The sequence below is a fragment of the Theropithecus gelada genome, chromosome 5 (assembly GCF_003255815.1).
Source record: "Theropithecus gelada isolate Dixy chromosome 5, Tgel_1.0, whole genome shotgun sequence".
In the NCBI taxonomy this organism is placed as follows: domain Eukaryota; kingdom Metazoa; phylum Chordata; class Mammalia; order Primates; family Cercopithecidae; genus Theropithecus; species Theropithecus gelada.
Genome location: NC_037672.1, coordinates 37,808,454 through 37,828,958, shown reverse-complemented (window position 1 = coordinate 37,828,958; position 20,505 = coordinate 37,808,454). Strand labels below are relative to the sequence as shown.

Below are 20,505 nucleotides of genomic sequence, written 5' to 3'. Positions count from 1 at the left end.
GTAGATAACTCAGGTACTCACAAAGGAAGTAGAATATATTATAAATGCAGTTTAAAATATTTAAACGCTTTTAAGTTGGTAAAAAGGACCAAACCAAACATTAACCAAAAGTATCTTAAAAGTGACTGTTCGATTTTGCTAGACTTCTAAACAGTGAGATTTGTGAGATTCACGTGAAGCCTAAGGATTGGGTTTTTGAGTTTGTCATCTTCATAGATGGAACACTAATTGTTTAAACCCAATTAAACGTTTGAGTAGTTCTTATGCACAAAATATACACTGGCCTACACCAAAACCCCATCTAAACACAAATCTAAGTACACTACCCTGCGATTCATAATTACCTCCTCCCTTTCATTATTATGGAAATGCACCTTCCTCTTAGGTACCATAGCACCTCCACCTAAATGTCTCCTGGCCTGGGTAGGTTGGTTTTACTCTCTCCTGGCTTTTCTGGTTTTTCAGCCTTTTTCTATACAAGCGGCTTCTCTGTACAGGCTACATTTCTTTTTTTTTTTTTTGAGATGGAGTCTTGCTTTGTCTCCCAGGCTGGAGTGCAGTAGCGTGATCTTGGTTCACTGCAGCCCCCGCCTCCTGGGCTCAAGCGATTCTCCTGCCTCAGCCTCCTAAGTAGCTGGGATTACAGGTGCTCACCACCATGCACGGTTACTTTTTGTATTTTTAGTGGAGACTGGGTTTCACCTTGTTGGCGAGGCTGGTCTGGAACTCCCAACCTCAGGTGATCTGCCTGTCTTGGCCCCCCAAAGTGCTGGGATTACAGGTGTGAGCCACTGCGCCTGGCCCAGGCTACATTTCTATACATGCTTTCTATATAGGTTACATTTAATCATGCACACGATTTCTCTATCTTGAAGTCAACAAATGAAAATCACAACATGAACAAAATGTTTCTTTCAAACTTATCTGGTGTCTGCTCCACATCTTTCTTCTTTATCTCTTAAAAAAAGGTGCTTATAGTGGCCAGGCACTGTGGCTCACGCCTGTAATCCCAGCACTTTGGTAGTCCAAGGTGGGTGGATCACCTGAGGTTGGGAGTTCAAGACCAGCCTGGCCAACAAGGTGAAACCCCATCTCTACTAAAAATACAAAAATTAGCCGGGTGTGGTGGTGCATGCTGTAATCCCAGCTACTCGGGAGGATGACGCAGGAGAATCACTGGAACCCGGGAGGTGGAGGTTGTAGTGTGCCGAGATTGTGCCATTGCACTCCAGCCTGGGAGGCAGAGTGAGACTCTGTCTCAAAAAAAAAAAAAAAAAAGGTGCTTATCTTCTGTATTCACCTCCCTTGTCCCTCCTCCCTCCACAGCAAGACTCCTGTGTCGCTACTTCAGGAAATCATCCTCATCAAGGTCAAGTGGCTTCCTGTTGTCAAAGCCGTGGACTCATTTTAGTCTTTTTATTACTCACTTGACCTCTCCGTAGCATCCAAACCTCACCCACTTTTCCATCTGCCTTAGCGTGTTCTATTCTGATGGCCTATCTTCTGACTCTCACTTTTTTCTTTTTTACCATCTTTTAGTATTATGGTTTCAGTTATTTACATTAGAATGCTTCTACATGCATATTGTGACATTATGGGTGCTTCTTAGATTAACCTACAATCCAAGTGCTGTCAGCATGCCAATAAAATATGCAGAGTCCAGGGTGGTTAGCCAGCATTCTAATCAGGAAAGCCATACTTTGAGGCAGCTATTTATAGAGATTCTATTATCTGTATCTCTAGTAACATCTGATGCTTTGCCAATTATCACACTGAATTGCAAAAATGGGTTTTAATTGGTAAACATGGTGGACTATTTCTAGCATTCTCAATATCTGAAAGGGGTTCTAGATGGTAAAATAAAGGTATTCAAGGAACTGGCTTCGGTGGCTCACTCCTATAATCTCAGCACTTTGGGAGGCTAAGGCAGGAGGGTCACTTGAGGCCAGGAGTTCAAGACCAGCCTGGGCAACATGGCAAGACCTGGTCTCTACAGGAAAATTTAAAAATTTACCAGGCGTGATGGTGTGCATATGTAGTCCTATCTACTTGGTAGGTTGAGGGAAGAGGATCACTTGAATGCAAGAGTTCAAGACTGCAGTGAGCTATGATCTTGCTACTTCACGCCAGCCTGGGCAACAGAGAGAGAGAGAGAGACTCTATTTTTTTTTTTAAAAAAAGGGCGGGGCCAGGCTTTGTGGCTCATGTCTGTAATCCCAGCACCTTGGGAGGCCGTGGTGGGTAGATCATCTGAGGTCAGGAGTTCAAGACCAGCCTGGTTAACACAGTGAAACCCCATCTCTACTTAAAATACAAAAATTAGCTTGGCATGGTGGCAGATGCCAGTAGTCCCAGCCACTCTGGAGGCTGAGGCAGGAGAATCGCTTGAATCTGGGAGGCAGAGGTTGCAGTGAGCTGAGATCACGCCCCTGCACTCCAGCCTGGGCGACAGAGGGAGATCCTATCTCAAATAAATAAATAAATGTAAATAAAAATTTTAAAAAGTATGCAAGATTTGTAAATAAGTATATTTTCTGCTCCTTCTAGTTTTATATGAATAGGGTGTTACAAAGGATTTTGCCCGGTGTAAATGGTCTTCCATCCATCTTTCAACTCTGGGGAATTCTGGTGACTTGATGCCAGCGATCAGGGAAGAAACCTTAGCTCTGAAATCCAGGCAGTTGCCTTGAGTAAACCTTTCATTCAAGATGGTGATCAAAGCACCTAAACAATGGGATGTTCTCAAGCCTACATGAGAAAGAGTTCTCATACACCATTTTCAACTCGCTTGTTAATCACCATTTCATTTAAAAATGTCAGTGTGGCACAATGTGATCTGAGACTTGATTTCACTTATAGAATATGGTAGTGGTGAGACTGTACTACAACTTCTTTGCTAGCTACCATAAGCTATTTAAAAAAACAAAACAAAACCCTAAGAGCTGTGCCGAACCAAAATGGCTTAGAGACAGAAACCTTCCAGGGCTGAGGGCTTGGCCTCTGTTGTTATTTATATATTAACACCTGGTCCATCTTACCCACTTCCATTACTGAAATAACCACATAGGTGCTGATAGCCTCTGAATCACCTGTCTCTCCAGATCATTTTAACCAACTGTCCACAAAAAATCTTCACTTGGATGTCCTATGGCATAATTTAATACTGAACTCAGGCTGGTGCGGTGGTTCATGCCTATAATCCCAGCACTTTGGGAGGCTGAGGTGAGAGAAGATTTTGAGCCTAGGAGTTTCAGACTGGCCTCGGCAACACGGGGAGACCCCGTCTCTACCAAAAACCAAAGACCAACTGAACTCACTATCTTCTCGATTCATTCTTCCCCATACCCCAACTAGCTCTTTCTGTGTCCTAGTGTTAGTGATTCCCAAACTCTAGTCCACAGACTGACTGCAAGAGTGTCACCTAGGGGAATTCATTAAAAATAGAGTCTCAGCTTCCACTATGATCTTGTGCTTAAGAATCTCTCAGGGTGGAAACCAGGAATCTGAATTTTTAACAGGCTCCCCACATGATTCCAATACACCACCAGATCTGGGAAGCACTGCTCTCTATGGCGGAATGGCACCTTCATCCACCTGGCTGTCCAAGCCAAAACTGGGTGTCACCGTTTAGGGAACACAGAATAGGGAACGTAGGCAGTAGGGAACACTGTCCTTTTACAGCAGGCCTAAAAGGAGAAATACTCAAACAGAACTGGAGAAAACTCTACTCATCTGGTTTAGGAGGCTAAATGCTGTCATGTCTCAGCCTGTGTCCCCTACTCCTTGTCTCTCTTGACCGCAACTTTATGGCATTTAAACATTCTGCTTTTCCTTTTTTAAGGGAGAGAACTGTCCATGGTGGTCCACACGCCCATGTTTTCCGTGAGAGTCCTCACAGCGTTAACATTGGGATTCTTCACCTTCTGCGTAATTGGCCTTATGTGTTGGTGTTGAGCAGTAGGGATGACATTTTAAAACTTCTGGGTAACCTTTCTTGGTGTTAAGAATTTAGAGGAATTTGATCTAGATTGGGTCTTTTAAGGGTTGACTGGCTAGTATATAATAAGGTCCCACAAGAGCTCTGGGAACAAATGTCACTCCCAACCAGTACTCAAGACAAACATCTTGGAATTGAGGCTGAAGACTTCTCTGACTCTTTAGGATGAATTTAAATGCTCCATCTAAAGGCTCCCTTGTGCCTGTCCTGTCTAGTACTAGAGGACACGTAATCATTGCTTTCATACAACACTGCCTTCTCAACTAGACTGTCGGCATCCTGAAGATAGTTACACCACCCAGGTTTCTGGGCATAATGCGTTGTATCATGATGCTGCTAGAGGCCTTAGAGAATCTGGTCCAACCTCCAATGCTGAGGACAATTTCTCATGGAGGTTGTAGAGTGGGTTCCTACAGGAGAAGGCTAAATTCAGTGGCTTCTGAGTCTGTATGTCAAAAAGGCCAAGAAAGAGAAGAAGCCCTAAAGATAGAGATAGTTTATCTGAGTGCATAAATGGTGTGGTCCTTCAAAGCAGAGGTGCCAGCCAGAAAGATGGCCTCATCCTTGACTCTGGCCACCTGCTAGTCGCAATACCCTACCTGCCAAGTTATGGTGGCCATACTGCCTGAGGCAAATGTGAGCCTAACGATGTGGATTTTAAGGGGACCCAGACTCAGGTACTTACAAATATATATGCGTGCGTGCGCGCGCGCACACACACACACACACACACACACATTTATGCACATTATCACAAAATCTAATGTGTCCTAGAAGTACGTCCTCAAAGTCTATTCTGCCAGTTTTCTTTTTTTAGTAAAGCAAGCATTCTCTCACAGAAACTTTTTTTTTTTTTGAGATGGAGTTTCGCTCTTGTTGCCCAGGCTGGAGTGCAATGGCACAATCTCGACTCACCACAACCTCTGCCTCCCGGGTTCCAGTGATTCTCCTGCCTCAGCCTCCCGAGTAGCTGGGATTACAGGCATGCTACCACGCCCAGCTGATTTTGTATTTTTAGCAGAGATGGGGTTTCTCCGTGTTGGTCAGGCTGGTCTCGAACTCCTGACCTCAGGTGATCTGGCCACCTCGGCCTCCCAAAGTGCTGGGATTACAGGTGTGAGCCACCGGGCCCGGCCAGAAACTTTTTTAAAGGGGTGATGAGAATTTGTCAGGTGTAGGTGAACATGGGGTCAAATAGGCTTTTGCACTTGGCTGTTTTCCTGCAGAACCTGCCATTCCTCAGGGGCGGCCTGTGTTCAATCCAAACAACCACCTTGTAATGAACTTTAGATTCAAGAATTTGTTTTGTATAATTCACTCTGCTCTGGAGCAACAGGGAAAGAAGTGTCTTCATCAATGCAAAATGATTCCTTATGAGTATGCAACAAGAGGCAAATAAAGTAGAAAAAAATGAACAATAATCAAAGACTAGGTATAAAATTGACTTCTAATAAAAGGATAAACTACTAAGAGAGATAGTAGAATCCCCTTTCCTGGTAGGCATGTGCCACCACACCTGGCTAATTTTTGTGTTTTTAGTAGAGACGGGGTTTCACCATGTTGGCCAGGCTGGTCTCGAACTCCTGACCTCAAGTGATCTACCTGCCTTGTCCTCCCAAAGTGCTAAGATTACAGTAGTGAGCCACCATGTCCAGCCTTACTGTGCTATCTTCATGAACAATCCTGTTATAATTATTATGTCTGAAATTGGAACGTATAATCTATCAACAGCATATGGATTTTGAATTCGTAGAGCTTGTTATAGTATAAGTCATCTTAGGTAAGAATGCTGTGGCTAAGTTATATTTTTCTTACTGTACCAAGGTATTTGTTAACAGTAACACTTAGGATGAAAATTGGGAACCATAGCCCCCTACACGAGAAAGACAGTGTGGAGGCAAAGCAGGCTCTGGAGTCAGGTCCTCACTTGGCTATTTCCTATTTGGGCTGATTCTTGACATAATCTAGTGGTCCATTTCTTCACCAATACCATGCAAACTGCCAAGCCTGCAGCTTATTAATATCCCACTTTTACTTCCTGTGTGTTTTGTGGCTGTTATTGCTATTGTTGTTCTAAGATTAACAGATGAAAAAGTGTCCTAGTAGCCAAAAGAATGAAAGGGCCTGTCTCCAAATACTTTTGAAGTGTTATTGTAGCACTACAGCATTTTAGAGCTGGAATGATACTGAAGATCACCTACTCAAAGAATCGTAAAAAGGACCTTGAAAATTCTTTATCCTAAAGTAATTATTCTCAATCCTGGCCAAACATTAGAACCACTTGGGGTACTTTAAAAAATTGCTGATGTCCAAGCCCCATTCCTGAATCAGAATCCTTGGGGTTGGGACCCTAGCATCAATATTTTCTATTCTATTCTATTCCATTATACTCTACTTTATTTTATTTATTTTTTTTGAGACGGAGTCTCACTCTTGTTGCCCAGGCTGGAGTGCAATGGCGCGATCTCAGCTCACTGCAGCCTTGACCACTTGCGTTCCGGTGATCTTCCTGCCTCTTCCCGAGTAGCAAGGACTACAGGTACATGCCACCATGACAGCTAATTTTTCATATTTTTCATAGAGACAGGGTTCACCATGCTGCCCAGGCTTCAATATATTTTAAATCTCCCCCAGTGGTTGGTAACATTCAGCTAAAGTTGAGAACTTCTGATCTAGGGGTTCTTAATTATTTAGGGCATCTATAGATGGCTTCAAAGGGTCAGTGACCTCCTGAAACTCATAAACAAAAATGTGTGTATGTTTACCCTATTTGATCCAAACTCCCAGCTGGTCCTCAAATTGCTTCCATAACATCTCTACAAAATGACTGTTTGGCTTTTGTTTAAACATTTCCAGTGAAGGGAAATAGATAGCTTGCCCCTGAGAAAGCCCATCGCAGACAGTTCTGAGGGTCAAACCCCTTGAGGAAAGTGGGTGTGAGGGAAGCCCAATCTTGAATACAAGAGTCATAAAACATCAGTCAGAAGGATGCATCAAGGTCTTCATGTGAGAATTCTTCACTTCGTAGAGGAAGAACCTGAAGCGCAGAGACATTAGGGTGTCTTGCCCAAGCTCATGGAGGGAAGACCCCAATTCTGCCCTCCTGCACCCGCTTTCTAGAAGGCAGTTCATCCCAGACAGGATGAGGAGAGTGGCCCGTCTCCTCCTTTCATGTGGGGTGTCTCCCACCCCTGCCTGGCCCCACATGCCTGGAGGTGAAGACTCCAGGAAAACCTTGCTGGGATAGTCTTCTTGGTGGCCCACGTGCCAACAGAGAGATCTGGCTTATCTCATACCCTGAGAGACAGGTGCAGGCACTGAAAGGGGAGGGGTGATGAGTGCATTCTGCCTCTGTTCCCCTGGAAGGTGTTGTGTGATGATAAAACAGTGATCTGAAGGCTGAAGATCTCCACCATGGATTTGTAAGTACACATCAGATTTTGAGTGATCTTAAAGAAACATTGACTTGCTTAGGGTGGAATCAGGCTTGTTAATTATCCGGAGACATGATGTCTGATATTACAATATCTTCTGTTTACAACCAAGTAGCCCAGGACAAGCTACCATCTCTAAGCCTGGTTGCCACAAGTATAAGCTGGAGTTAGTAATACCCAGGTTTGAACTGCTGGTGGAGTGAATTACATAACAGATAAAGTGCCTAGCAGAGGGCCTGGCACACAGCTTGCGTCTGATAATTGGTGGCTGTTACTGTTAATAATATATTTATCAAAATGCAAATATTATGACAAATTATTTTCATATATGTTTAATCTCACTACACAGCACATTTCTGATGACAGAGGGGATGTCACAGTACATTTTGAACTCCCAATTCCCACCTGCAGAGCTTGCTGCTAGCTCTGCACATGGTAGATATAAGCAAGAACTTAGGTCGAAGTGAACTGAATGACCCATTCTTACCGGATAATTCTGTTCTTGCAGGGGTATTTCGGATCTGGGTTCTGCCTCAAGGCTGACGGAATCAATACACTCAGCAAGTGTATCCTCAGTCACTTCTCCATTGAGAGGGGGCTCCATGGTGTTGGCATCTTGAGGCTGCACAGGGGGCCCAATGGTGGCAGCCCCTGCACCCTGCACAGCTGCCTTTTCATGCCCCTCCCCTCTGGGGTCAGCTGGTGTTGGCTCATGTGAAATTGCAGCTGAATCACAATGCACTTCTGCATCTTCAGGTAAAGAATCACTATTAGGCATCTCAGTAACTTCCGCTTTGTCTCCAGTGGCTAAGGTGTCGCCAGCATCATCAGACATTTTAATATCTGTCAACACAATTACAAACACCTCATGCTTTCATCGGATTGTTAAGCTTCAATTCAAAGCCCTGGATAAAAAATCTGGTAGGGGCAAACTTTTTTTTTTTTTGAGATGGAGTTTCACTCTTGCTGCCCAGGCTGGAGTGCAATGGCACGATCTCGGCTCACTGCAACCTCCGCCTCCCAGGTTCAAGCGATTCTCCTGCCTCAGCCTCCCAAGTAGCTGGGATTACAGGCATGTGCCACCACACCTGGCTTATTTTGTGTTTTTAGTAGAAACGGGGTTTTCCATGTTGGTCAGGCTGGTCTCAAACTCCCGACCTCAGGTGATCCACCTGCCTCATCTTCCCAAAGTGCTAGGATTACAGGCATGAGCCACCGCGCCTGACTGGGGCAAACTTTTTTTTAACCAATACTCTATGTAACCTTGTGGGAGACCGAATAATGCAGGGGTCCCCAACCCTGCATTATTCCCCGTATCAGTCCATGGCCTGTTAGGAACCAAGCAGAGGGTGAGTAGCGGGTGAGTGAGCACAGCTTCCTCTGTATTTACAGCTGCTCCCCATCACTCGCATTATCACCTGAACTCCGCCTCCTGTCAGATCAGTGGTGGTATTAGATTCTCATAGGAGCATGAACCCTATTGTGAACTGCACGTTTGAGGGATCTAGGCTGTGCACTCTTATGAGAATCTAATGCCTGATGATCTGTCTCCCATCACCCCCAGATGTGAGCATCTAGTTGCAGGGAAACAAGCTCAGGGCTCCCACTGATTCCACCTTTTGGTGAGTTGTATAATTATTTCATTACATATTACAATGTAATAATAACAGAAATAAAGTACGCGATAAATGTAAAGTGCTTGAATAATCCCGAAACCATCTCCCCCCACACCCTTTCCGCTGATCTGTGGGAAAATTGTCTTCCACAAAACTAGTTCCTGGTGCCAAAAAGGTTGGGGACTATTGGAATAATGAATGGCACCCAAGATAACCATATCCCAATTCCTGGAACGTGTGTTACCTTACATAACAAAAAGGATCCTGCAGATGTGAGTAAGTTAAGGATCTTGAGATAAGGGGATTATTTTAGATTATCTGAGTTGGCCTTAAATGTAATTGCAAGTGTCCTTATTATACGGAGGCAGAGGGAGACTTGACTACAAAGAGGAAAAGGTGATGTGTTGACAGAAGCAGAAGCTGGAGTGACACACTTCGAAGATGAAGGAAGGGGCCCCAAAGCCAAGGAATATGGGTGGCCACCAGAAACTTGAAAGGAAAAGGAAACCATCCTCCCCTCAGAGACTCTAGAAGGAACCAGGCTGCCAGCAACTTGACTTTAGCCCATAGATACTGATTTCAGACTTCTGACCTCCAGAACTCCAAGAGAATAAGTCTGTGTTAGCAAATGCCACAAAGTTACAAAGTTAGTTGTAATTTGTCACAGCAGCAATAGGAAGCTAACACAAACCTACAGTGCTATCTTTAAACTTTCCTGGAGCTCTTACTTGGCATGAAGGACTATGCCGATGGGAACTAAGAGTATTACCTGTATCTTTAAAATTATTGAATCTGGCTTTATTAATTATATTTGTAGCAATAATGAGAATAAGCATAAGAAGGCAGGGCGTAATGGCTCACACCTGTAATCCTAGCACTTTGGTAGGCTGAGGTGGGTGGATCACATGAGGCCAGGAGTTCAAGACCAGCCAAGGCCAACATGGTGAAACTCTGTCTCTACTAAAAATACAAACATAAGCTGGCCATGGTGGCACGCACCTGTAGTCCCAGCTACTTAGGAGGCTGAGGCACAATAATGGCTTGAACCTAGTGGGTGGAGGCTGTAGTGAGCTGAGATCATGTCACTGCACTCCAGCCTGGGTGACAGAGTGAGACTCTGTCTCCAAAAAAAAAAAAAAAAAAAAAAAAAAGAAGTCTAGAAAATACCTGAGCACTTATCAAAAAACAACTTGCCATTTAGTTTTGCAACGTCTTTGTCAGAAATTCACAGTGAGAAAGAGACCTGTATACAGACAGTATGCCTTGCTGGGGACCAGCTGATGAAGGCCTAGACAATGGTTTAGTCAAGGATAAACTTGAAGGGTAAGAAGGAAGGTAGAAACCATATAAGGAATGTAGCCATTAAAGCAGAAAACTCTTTTGAAGCTTACAAATTATTGAGATCATGTAGAGCAGCACTATTCAATGGAACTTTCAGTGGTAATAAAAATGTTCTGTCTCAACAAACTAAGCATTGAAGGGACATATTTCAAAGTAATAAAGTAATAAGAGACTTTTATGACAAACCCACAGCTACCATCATACTGAAGGGACAAAAGCTGGAAGCATTCCCCTTAGGAACCAGAACAAGATGAGGATACCCACTCTCACCACTTCTTTTTTTTTTTTTTTTTTTTTTTTGGTTTAAAAAGATTCACTTTATTTCTCCATTTATTCAGTCAAAGCAGAACTGTTACTTTAAATTAGTTTCCTTAAAATAATTGTGTTTATAATTTCAGATCTTTTAAAGTGTTATATATATATATTTTTTAAATTCAGCGAAATATTTCAAATTATTTTCATTTTCTAAGCAGGTAAAAGAGAGTTAAATATTAGTTACATTTTGAACAAGTCATATATACTTTTTTATATAGTCAACTCTTTTCTTGAACTTTTAAGTCTCAGGGTATATGTGCAGGAAGTGCAGGTTTATTAGATAGGTAAACGTGTGCCATTGTGGTTTGCTGCACTGATCAACCCACCACCTAGGTATTAAGGCCCACATGCATTAACTATTTATCTAGATATTCAGGTTTATTACATAGGTAAATGTGTGCCATGGTGATCTGCTGCACCGATCACCCCATCACCTAGGTATTAAGCCCTACATGCATTAGTTATTTATCCTGATCCTCCCCCTCCCCCACCCCCGATAAGCCCCAGTGCATGTTGTTCCCCTCCCTGTGTCCACGTGTTCTCATTGTTCAGCTCCCACTTCTAAGTGAGAACATGTGGTGTTTGGTTTTCTGTTCCTGAGTGAGTTTGCTGAGGATAATGGCTTCCAGCTCCATCCATGTCTCACCACTTCTATTCAACACAACGGTGGAAGTCCTAGACAGAGCAATCAGGCAAGAGAAAGAAATAAAATAGGAAGAGAGGAAGACAAACTATCTTTGCAGGTGATATGATTCTACACCTAGAAAATCCCATAGTCTCTGCCCAAAAGCTCCTAGATCTGATAAACAGCTTCAGCAAAGTTTCAAGATACAAAATCAATGTACAAAAATCAGTAGCATTTCTATACAACAATAACGTCCAAGCTGAGGGCCAAATCAAGAATGCAATTCCATTCACAATAGCCACAAATAGAATAAAATACATAGGAATACAGCTAATCAGGGAGATGAAAGAGCTCCACAACGATAATTACAAAACACTGCTCAAAGAAATCAGAGATGACACAAATGAAAAAACTTTCCATGCTCATGGATAGGAAGAATCATTATTGTTAAAACCCAAAGCAATGTACAGATTCAATGCTATTCTTATCAAACTACCAATGATGCTTTTCACAGAATTAGAAAAAAATATTCTAAAATTCATGTGGAACCAAAAAATAGCCCAAACAGCTAACGCATTCCTAAGCAAAAAGGACAAAGCTGGAGGCATCACACCACCCAACTTCAAACTACACTACAAGGTTATAGTAACCAAAATACCATGGTACTGGCACAAAAGCAAAACACATAAGCCAATAGAACAGAATGGAGAACTCTGAAATAAAGCCACACACCTCAATCATCTGATCTTTGGCAAAGCCAACAATAACAAACAATGGGGAAAGGACTCCCTATTCAATAAATGGTGCTGGGATAACTGGCCAGCCATATGCAGAAGATTGAAACTGGACCCCTTCCTTACACCATATACAAAAATCAACTCAAGATGGACTAAAGACTTAAATGTAAAACCAAAACCTACAAAAACTCTGGAAGAAAACCTAGGAACCTAGGAAATACTATAGCCTGGATATCGGCCCTGGCAAAGAGTTCATGACAAAGACTCCAAAAGCAATTGCAACAAGACCAAAAATTGACAAGTGGGAGCTAATTAAACAAAAGAGCTTCTACACAGCAAAAGAAACTATCAACAGAGTAAATGGACAACCTACATAATGGCAGAAAATATTTGCAGCTATGCATGTGACAAAGGTCTAATATCCAGAATCCGTAAGGAACTTAAATCAACAAGCAAAAAAACCAAAACAAAACAAAATAAAAACCATGAAAAAATGGGCAAATGACATAAACAGGTACTTCTCGAAAGAAAACACATAGGTGGCCAACAAACATATGAAAAAATGCGTAACACCACTAATCATTAGAGAAATGCAAATAAAAACCATAATGAGATACCATCTCACACACAGATTTTCCCAATAACTCAGAGCTGTCATTGACCACACTTTCACCCTCTCAAGAATATAGATTATCAACAGCTATCATTTATTGAGTGCTTACTGTATCCATGCTTTTAAAATGTATTATCTCCTGTGAGTTGAATGTTATCAGCTCCATTTTACAGACAAGGACACTGAAGCTCAGAAGTCACACTTTTAGTAAATCGTACATTTGAAATTTGAGCCCATGTCTGACTTTGAGACTGAACCACATCAGAGCCCTATCAGCAATGCCATCTGCCTCTTTTCTTACATGCAGTCAGTGGCCAAATCCTAGAGGCTCTTTATTGAGAATCCATCTGCATTCTTTTACTCCTATTCTCACGGCAAGGTCCTCATTATGGTTCATGATGACTATTTGAGTATTGGGTTCCCCTGTTCACTGCAGCTCTTCCCCTTACTTTCCATTCTTCACCTCACGGCTCTAATTACATGGCTCTCCTGCTCACACCTCCTCAGGAGCTCCCCCTTCCTCTCTCTCCTGAAATGAGGCCACATGCTTCAGCTGGTATCCAGGGACCTCTGTGCTCTGATCCCACCAGGTTTACCTCCCACATTTTCCTACAAAACCTTAAATGAGACAGTGTAAATACCTGTGCAATGCCTGGCACATCCACAAGAGACCCTCAGGGGGCTGTTGGTTCCATATGTTGTTCTTTTGCACACTGAAGGCCCAGTTAAAATAACTGCCTTCTCCATTCTTTGTTCCTCCAGGTTGAACATTTTCCTCCTGAACCCTTCTGAGGGTATTTTGTGTTTATCTTACTTTAGACAATTAAAGTCCTCTTTGATTAGAGTTGCTTCAGTTTTTCCTATGATTTGTAAATTCTATAAAGACAAAGACCTTCCTTGTTTTGTATTCATATTCTACATAGTACTTGGCATAGCTTCCTGTGCATAGTAGGAAGCTCAACAAATATGCCTGTTGAGTTATATTAATATTTGTGTAAAGACACTCAGGAGCTTTCTTACAGCAGATGGTTCCAAATGACTTGACATTTCCGTATTGTCTTTCTTTTTTCCCTTCACCTCCCAGTTAATTGAGTTACAATGTATTTGTATAAGCAAAAATATCTGCCAGACCTTGAATTCAGTGATAACATTCCTGTAAACAAGTCTACATGTAAGAATGGCAAAGAATGCAAACTTCCCTCGAGCTGGTATACAAAGTTTAGGATATTCAAGGTTGCCCGTGGGCTGTCAAGGAGCCAGGTTCAAGCCTAACTGAAATAGCAAACAATGATAGAAACCCACTGTATAGAGAAGGGGTAGTATTGTGGGTGGTTTATGGGAGGTGAGTAGAATTGATGGGGGCTGCTAAAAAGGCTGTTGTCATTGGGAAGTTTGTAAAATCTTTGTGAAAACTTCTCTCTGAATCAGGGCTAGCCTAGGACAAGGTGTTGGCAAACCACAGTCTGCTGGCCAAATTTTGTCCTCTGCCTGTTTTTGTAAACAGTTTTATTGGACCAGACATACACCCTTTGTTTACATATGGGACCGTGGTGGTTTCTCTGGCACTACAATAGTGGAGTTGAGTCGTTGCAGCACAGGCCATATGGCCTGCAAAGTCAAAAAGCCTAAAATATGTACTATTTGGCCTGTTTCCGAAAATGTTTGCTTACCCATGGCCTAGGACTTTGCTTGATTGCCATGGCCTAAAGATTTCCCTGTCTTAATTTATTATCCTCACATGAGTCCTAGTGACACAAGAATGAGGAGAGTGGGTTCATGAATAAATGATACCTTGCCATCACTTTTATTCTCATTTTTCAAATCAGTAGATGGTAGACATTGTCTGATCTTTTTATTTCTTTGTAAGGTAATTTGAAAATCCTTATTGTTAATCTGGATTATTAAGAAGTCCCAAACTATTTCACTTTTCTATAAGCAGGAACATCAGAATAAATCTGGCTGGGATAAACACTTATGGGTAAATAAAAACCATTATGAATACCTGAATGTACAAGCCTTGTCCTCAAGTGTTGTTATCTTGTTCATGAAGTGTCCTACAATAGTTTAGCATATACTATGTGACACGTGCATGTTAACTTAGTTTTAATTTATGCCCTAAGGGTGGATGGATGACATCTGAAGTGCCTTATTCAGGAATATACTATCCAGGGGTCTTTAGTAAGCCCTTAAAAATCTGTAATGAGGTGTCCACCTCTTTTTAGAGGGTTCAACTACCGTCTTCTCTGATGGGCACCTCAGGGTATGCTAATTAGCATAAAGGATATGAGAAATAATTTTTCACCGGTGACATGAAAGATGCCTCAGATATGTGGATCGGCAAGAAATAGCGTACAGGTGCCTTCTCTGCTTCTACAGCTAAGATATGAGATTGCACTGAATCCAGCAGCTGACTTACCCTTTGGAGTAGGGTTCTTCTAGGGCCTCTAGCTGAATGCAGGACTCCAAACCTGAAGGTGACTAGAAGCTTAGCTGAGTCCTGCCTCTAGAACACAGGCCTAAAAGGACAGTGAGCTAGGACTTCCTTGAGCTTATAAGAACAGACTGGTTAACTAAGCCTGTTTGCTAATACATGTGTGGGTTTATGGCAGAATTCCATCAGTGAACTTGGATTCCTGGGAATTTAGCTCTTGGTAGGGAAGTTGCAGAAGAGGAAATCTATAGCCCTTACCTATCTCTGATGGCCAAATTGCCTTAGGTCAGTTTATCCCAAATGTAGAAAAAGTGCTGCAATAAAACTCTTCTCTGTGGCTGCTCTACGTTCAACCAACACAAACCATCCCTTCAGAAATACCCCAGAAACTCAGCTGTAAGATGTTAAACAGGCATTGTTAAAAAATATTTATGGATTACTATTTAAAATATTTATGGATTATTGTTTAAAATATTTATGGATAATTTATAAATTTTAGAAATTCTAGATCTTTACATCTGTTAAATTTAAAAATGGTCATTGGTCAGGCACAGTGGCTCACATTCCAGCACTTTGGGAGGCCAAGGCAAGCGGATCACTTGAGGCCAGAGTTCCAGACCAGCGTGGCCAGCAGAGTGAAATCCTGTCTCTACTAAAAATACAAAAAAATTAGCTTGGCATGGTGGCGTGTGCCTGTAATCCCAGCTACTCTGCAGGCTGAGGCATAAGAATTGCTTGAACCTGGGGGGCAGAAGCTGCAGTGAGCCAAGATCATGCCACTGTACTCCAGCCTGGGTGACGCAGTAAGACCTTGACTCAAAAAAAAAAAAGCCCTAATTCAATTTCTAATTGTTAAAAAAAAAAAGAAAAAGGAAAGGGTCATGCAAGATCAGCCCTATTTCAATTTCTAATTGTGTGTATCTCTAATCTGTATTTATCTCTCCTTGTTACAGGTCTAATTTTCCCCAAATCAAAACAAAAACAAATTTATTTTTTGTTTGGTTGTTCTGGTAGACCTTTATCGACTGTGGATGCTATCATGATGGGGGAAATGTAATCATTTTTCAGACTGTACCCTTTTGTATGAAACCACTAGAAACTGCGTGTTTGAAATACACAACTGTTTCTGAGCAGGGGCTGCTGGAGTCCACCAGGATTACAGTCGTGACAAGCACTGTGTTTCCTGGGACACTTTCCATCTCCATCTGGGTGTTTCAAAAGCCAGACTTAGAAACCTTTCCTGATTTATGGTTAGGAAGATTGATCACTGTAGCCATGTCTCGTGGCCTGGAGGCTAAGGAGACTCAACCCACAGCAACAAGGAGGCTGCTTCAGGAAACTCTAAGGAGAGGAAGGGTGACATATAAAGAAGCCTTTGTGGGCTGGGAATAAGTTAGTTTTTCATGACTATATTCATTCATCACCGAAAATGCTCCCAGTACTATGCGAGGTATTGAAGCAGCAACATCCCAGCTCCAAAAATAAGTATAAAAAAAGTATGGTCACTATCCTTCAGAAATGAATCATCTGTTTGAGGAGTTAACACAAAACAGTTAAAAAGTGATGCAAAACAGCACAGCAAATCAAGGACAGATGTGCCTGAACTAGACTGACCCTGTGCAAAGGAGAACCTTGAAAGTGTCTTTGAAGTGGTAATTCAAGCCTGGTGGGATGAGAGCATGTGCAAATGTCCAAGCATTAGGGATGGACTCTAGCGATTCAGGACAGGTGTCTGAGAGGCCAGGACACGAGGCTGCGTGGAGAATAATGAGAGGTGAGAGCAATGGTATTCAGAGGTGGGAAGAGTTGTGCCCTGCAGGCGTCAACAGATGTGGCCTGTGGTCCCAGCATCCTTTTGTGGGCACAGAACTTGCTCATCCTCACTGCGCTTACACCTGCTCCTCTGTAAAGCTAGGATGGACAAACTGATTTGGATGCTTTTTTTCCAAACCCCACCTGCAGGACTGGGGCAAGTCTGTGATGATAGAGAAAAATGAGGACAAGATCGCAAGTTTTTCATAAATCTAAATTTATTAAATGTAAAAGACTACCTTCATCTTGCAAGTTTAGCCTTTGTGCTTTTTCTTGGTATTAAAATGCCTTTCATTTTATGAAATAGTAGTGACAGTAGATGGATTTTTTTAAAAAAATGGCCTCAGTTGGCAGCATAAAAATTTGGTTAGCATGATAGCCTGTGTGAGGTCATCTCCCCCAGTTAAAAAAAAAAAAAAGTGTTGGTCAGCGAAGGACCAGGAATAAAATCTCTGTATGAGAGGCTCTTAATCAGGTTGTAACAGTTTGTGTGAGTTTGTATAAGGCTTGACAAGTCTATGTACCCAGGCTTCAGCCTATTCTCTGTGTGACTGCCAGGCATTTTTGGACCTACTTCCTCCCCTGTTTAAAAACCATTAGGTGTAAATATCTTTGCACTTCCCATCATAATCCAGCTCCAATCTCTCTCCACCTCTTGCAACTCTCAGTGCCCTCTACTCCTGCCTCACCAGTCTTTTCTCCATTCCCCGTAACTCTTCACATCTCCCTGCCTTTGCTTACGTTGGTTCCTCTGCCCTGGTGCTGCCCTTCCTCCAGCTGCCTGCCAAACTCCTATTCCTCTAGATACCCAATGTCTAATGTTCTCTTTCATTGTGAATTTTTCCTTAATCTTCCCCACTCCTTCCAGTGAAATAACTGCTCCCTCTTCTATGTTTTTGGCACTTTGCACAGATTTCTATTACATGTATTTATGGAGTATTTACTTCTGCCATTCTGTCCTCCAAGACTATGACCAACAGCATCTAGGTTCGTTTCTGTCCCTCAGATATTTACTGGATTGAAATATATTGTGTTTGATATTAATAAAAGAGAAACCAAGTTTGAGATAAGCCTGGTCAAATAAAGAAAGACAAGTTTACTTTTATGGTCTGAATCGCTCAGATTCAAGAAGGCCCCCTCCCACCCTCAAATTCCTTCTGCATTGGCTCACTTGTGCCTCAAATCCATCCCTAAAGTCTCATTCCTTCACTTAAAGGTTACAATGTAAGAAGTTTATCAGATTATTTCCCAAGCTCAGGCTTGATGGAATAAAGGAGGGAGGGGACACAGGCATATGAGTGAGGTAGAGAAGGAGCCACTGGGCTGCAGAGAGGGCAAAAGAGGCTCTGAGGATAGAGGCTGTCTCATTCTCAGTTGTCACAGGTTGGCTGAGGTCACAGGGAGTTCAGAGGACACTGATTTAAAAAGCCACCTGCTTGTGTCCTTCAAGATGTTTAGGACGGGAACGGATGGGATCAGTAGGGCATAGCTAATGCTCTCAGCCCGTGGAGAGATGTCTTCCTACTTAGGAAAAGGCAGTGACGTTCAGGCGCCTGGTCTGAGGTGCCTGGAAATACTCACCGGATGGCAGGGGCGAGGGCTAGCTGACTGGGTGGAGGGGTCCTGGGGAGCTGGGGTAGGGAGTGGGACTCTTCCCGGGGGCTGCGAATGGAGGCGGTGCCTGTTTAGAGTGTTGGCTGGACTGGAAGAGCAGGCAGGGCGTGGGTCGGCTGCTGGAGGAGAGGTAAGGCGAGGGAGCGGGGAGGTCAAGGCCTGAGCTCCCTGTGCCAAGGCCGAGGGCAGGCGCACCCTGGGAAGAGGCCTCTGTCTTACAGGGACCTGCTCCCTCCGTGCCCGGGCTGGGGGGCCCTGCAGCCCGCCTCTGACTTGGCCCCGAGCCACTGAGGCACTTTTCCAGACTTGCTTGGTGCCAGGACTGGATAGTTTGGGAGATCCAGGCAGGCTCCGTGGAGGTTCACGCCGGCCGAGGGGGCAGACCCTGAGTGTGGGCGTGTGGGTGTGTGCATGAGCGTGGACCCGGAGCGACACACACTCACACACACACACTCACACGCCCGCACCCACGCAGGGCCCTCGGCCGCGCCACCCCGGACCCTCACCCCAGAGCCAGGTCCTCCCTGACCGCGGCTTCTCACTAACGCAGAGGGCAGGATTCGTGGGTCCCAGACGAGGCGCCACAGTATGGTGTTCCCACCACCCCGGGGCGGCCGCCCCCGCGCTCGCCCGCCCCCCGGGGAAGGGGATGGGGACAGGTTGCCCGGGGCTCTTACCGCTCAGGCGGCCGAGTACGCGCCGGAGTGCCCGGTGGGTCCCGCCCCGCCACGTCTGCAGGGCCGGCGGGGACGCGGCCGGAGGGCGGGCGGGGAGCGGGCAGGGGGCGGGCGGCTGGAGAGGGGGCCCCGCCCCGCCTGCGCCCCGCCCCACAGGGAGCGCCGCGGGGACGCGCGGCCACCCCCACGCTGCGAGGGGCAGGGCCCGCGCTGGGCGAGCCTCCTGGAAACTTGGTTTGTCCCACCCCTGCGCCAGCGCAGAGAACCAGAGCGCGCCCCCTGTCCAACCGAGGGCGGGTGGGTCTCGGGGTTCGCCAGATCCCTTTCCTTAAAAGCGCTTGGAAAACCCCCGCCGTGTCACTGGGAAGAGGTCGCGCAAGTTCAGCTAAAGTTTGAGCTCCTGATTCTGCGTTAAGCAGCACTCCCTTGCCCTGTCCGTGGGAGTGTGATAGATTTAAAACAAACCAACCCCAAACAAACAGCGAAAACCCACTTTCCAGAAGGCCAGTTTGGAGCTGTGGGTCAAAATTCCGATGTATTAGCTTTGGCCTAGGAATTCCACATTTGCTAATTTGTCCTAAGTAGGCAGTCAAATGGGCAAACATGTATGTACAAGGATGTTTATTGTAGTTGCTTCTGCGGGGGGAAGCTGGAGACAATCTAAATGTCCCCCAGGAAGACTGGTGAAGTAAGCTACAGTAGCTTCAGACATCGAATATGTTGTAGCCCTTAAAAATGAGAATTCGTTGACATGGAAGGAAGGCCACATAGTAAGGCCTTCCTCAAATACGGCTTAATACGAACTCAGATGCAGAGGAAGTGCAGTGTTTACAGTATTAACTAGTTTTGTAAACAATTTTGTGTTTTATATAAAAGTCAGGGGAAATACAATTTAAAAACAGTGATTCTTTGTGAGCGATGTGTTTAAGGCAGATTTTCTCTTCTTTCTCCCACTCCATACCCTCTTATTTTTAAAAAATTATAAATTCAAAGTTAAAGAAAATATAGCCTCACCCTCTCTTCTTCAATATCACTACCATTTTTTATAGTGTGTGGATCCTACCATAGCTTTTCTAAGCGTATATAAATACAAGTGTGCATAAACAGCTTTTTGTTTGCTTTTTTATAAAAATGGTGAGATGTTGACATATTTTGTAAATTTTCCCCTCTTATATATTATAATCATCTTTCTTGGTCAATACATATCAACCAAAACCACTCTTCTAAGACTTGTCTTACATATTGTTATATGTTTGTAACTATATTTCATTCAATCATTCTCTTTTTGACAGA

At 43.7% G+C, this 20,505-nt stretch overlaps 1 protein-coding gene across 7 annotated transcripts in view; it reads right to left on the bottom strand.

The window, feature by feature from the left end:
* FAM114A1 (family with sequence similarity 114 member A1) overlaps nucleotides 1-19,312 on the bottom strand; it is a 79,147-nt gene extending 59,835 nt beyond the window's left edge. For 2 of the 7 annotated variants that reach the window (XM_025385856.1, XM_025385859.1), the window contains exons 1-2: nucleotides 19,213-19,306; nucleotides 7,919-8,274 (exon numbers count right to left, since the gene is read on the bottom strand). In XM_025385856.1, the coding sequence (XP_025241641.1) occupies nucleotides 7,919-8,266 (348 nt within the window). In that variant the 5' untranslated portion in view covers nucleotides 8,267-8,274; nucleotides 19,213-19,306. Of the gene's footprint in view, nucleotides 1-7,918; nucleotides 8,275-18,502; nucleotides 18,652-19,212 lie in introns of all 7 variants that reach the window. The other 5 variants (XM_025385862.1, XM_025385861.1, XM_025385858.1 and 2 more) reach the window with 4 other exon arrangements.
* Between the last annotated feature and the right edge of the window lie 1,193 nt (nucleotides 19,313-20,505).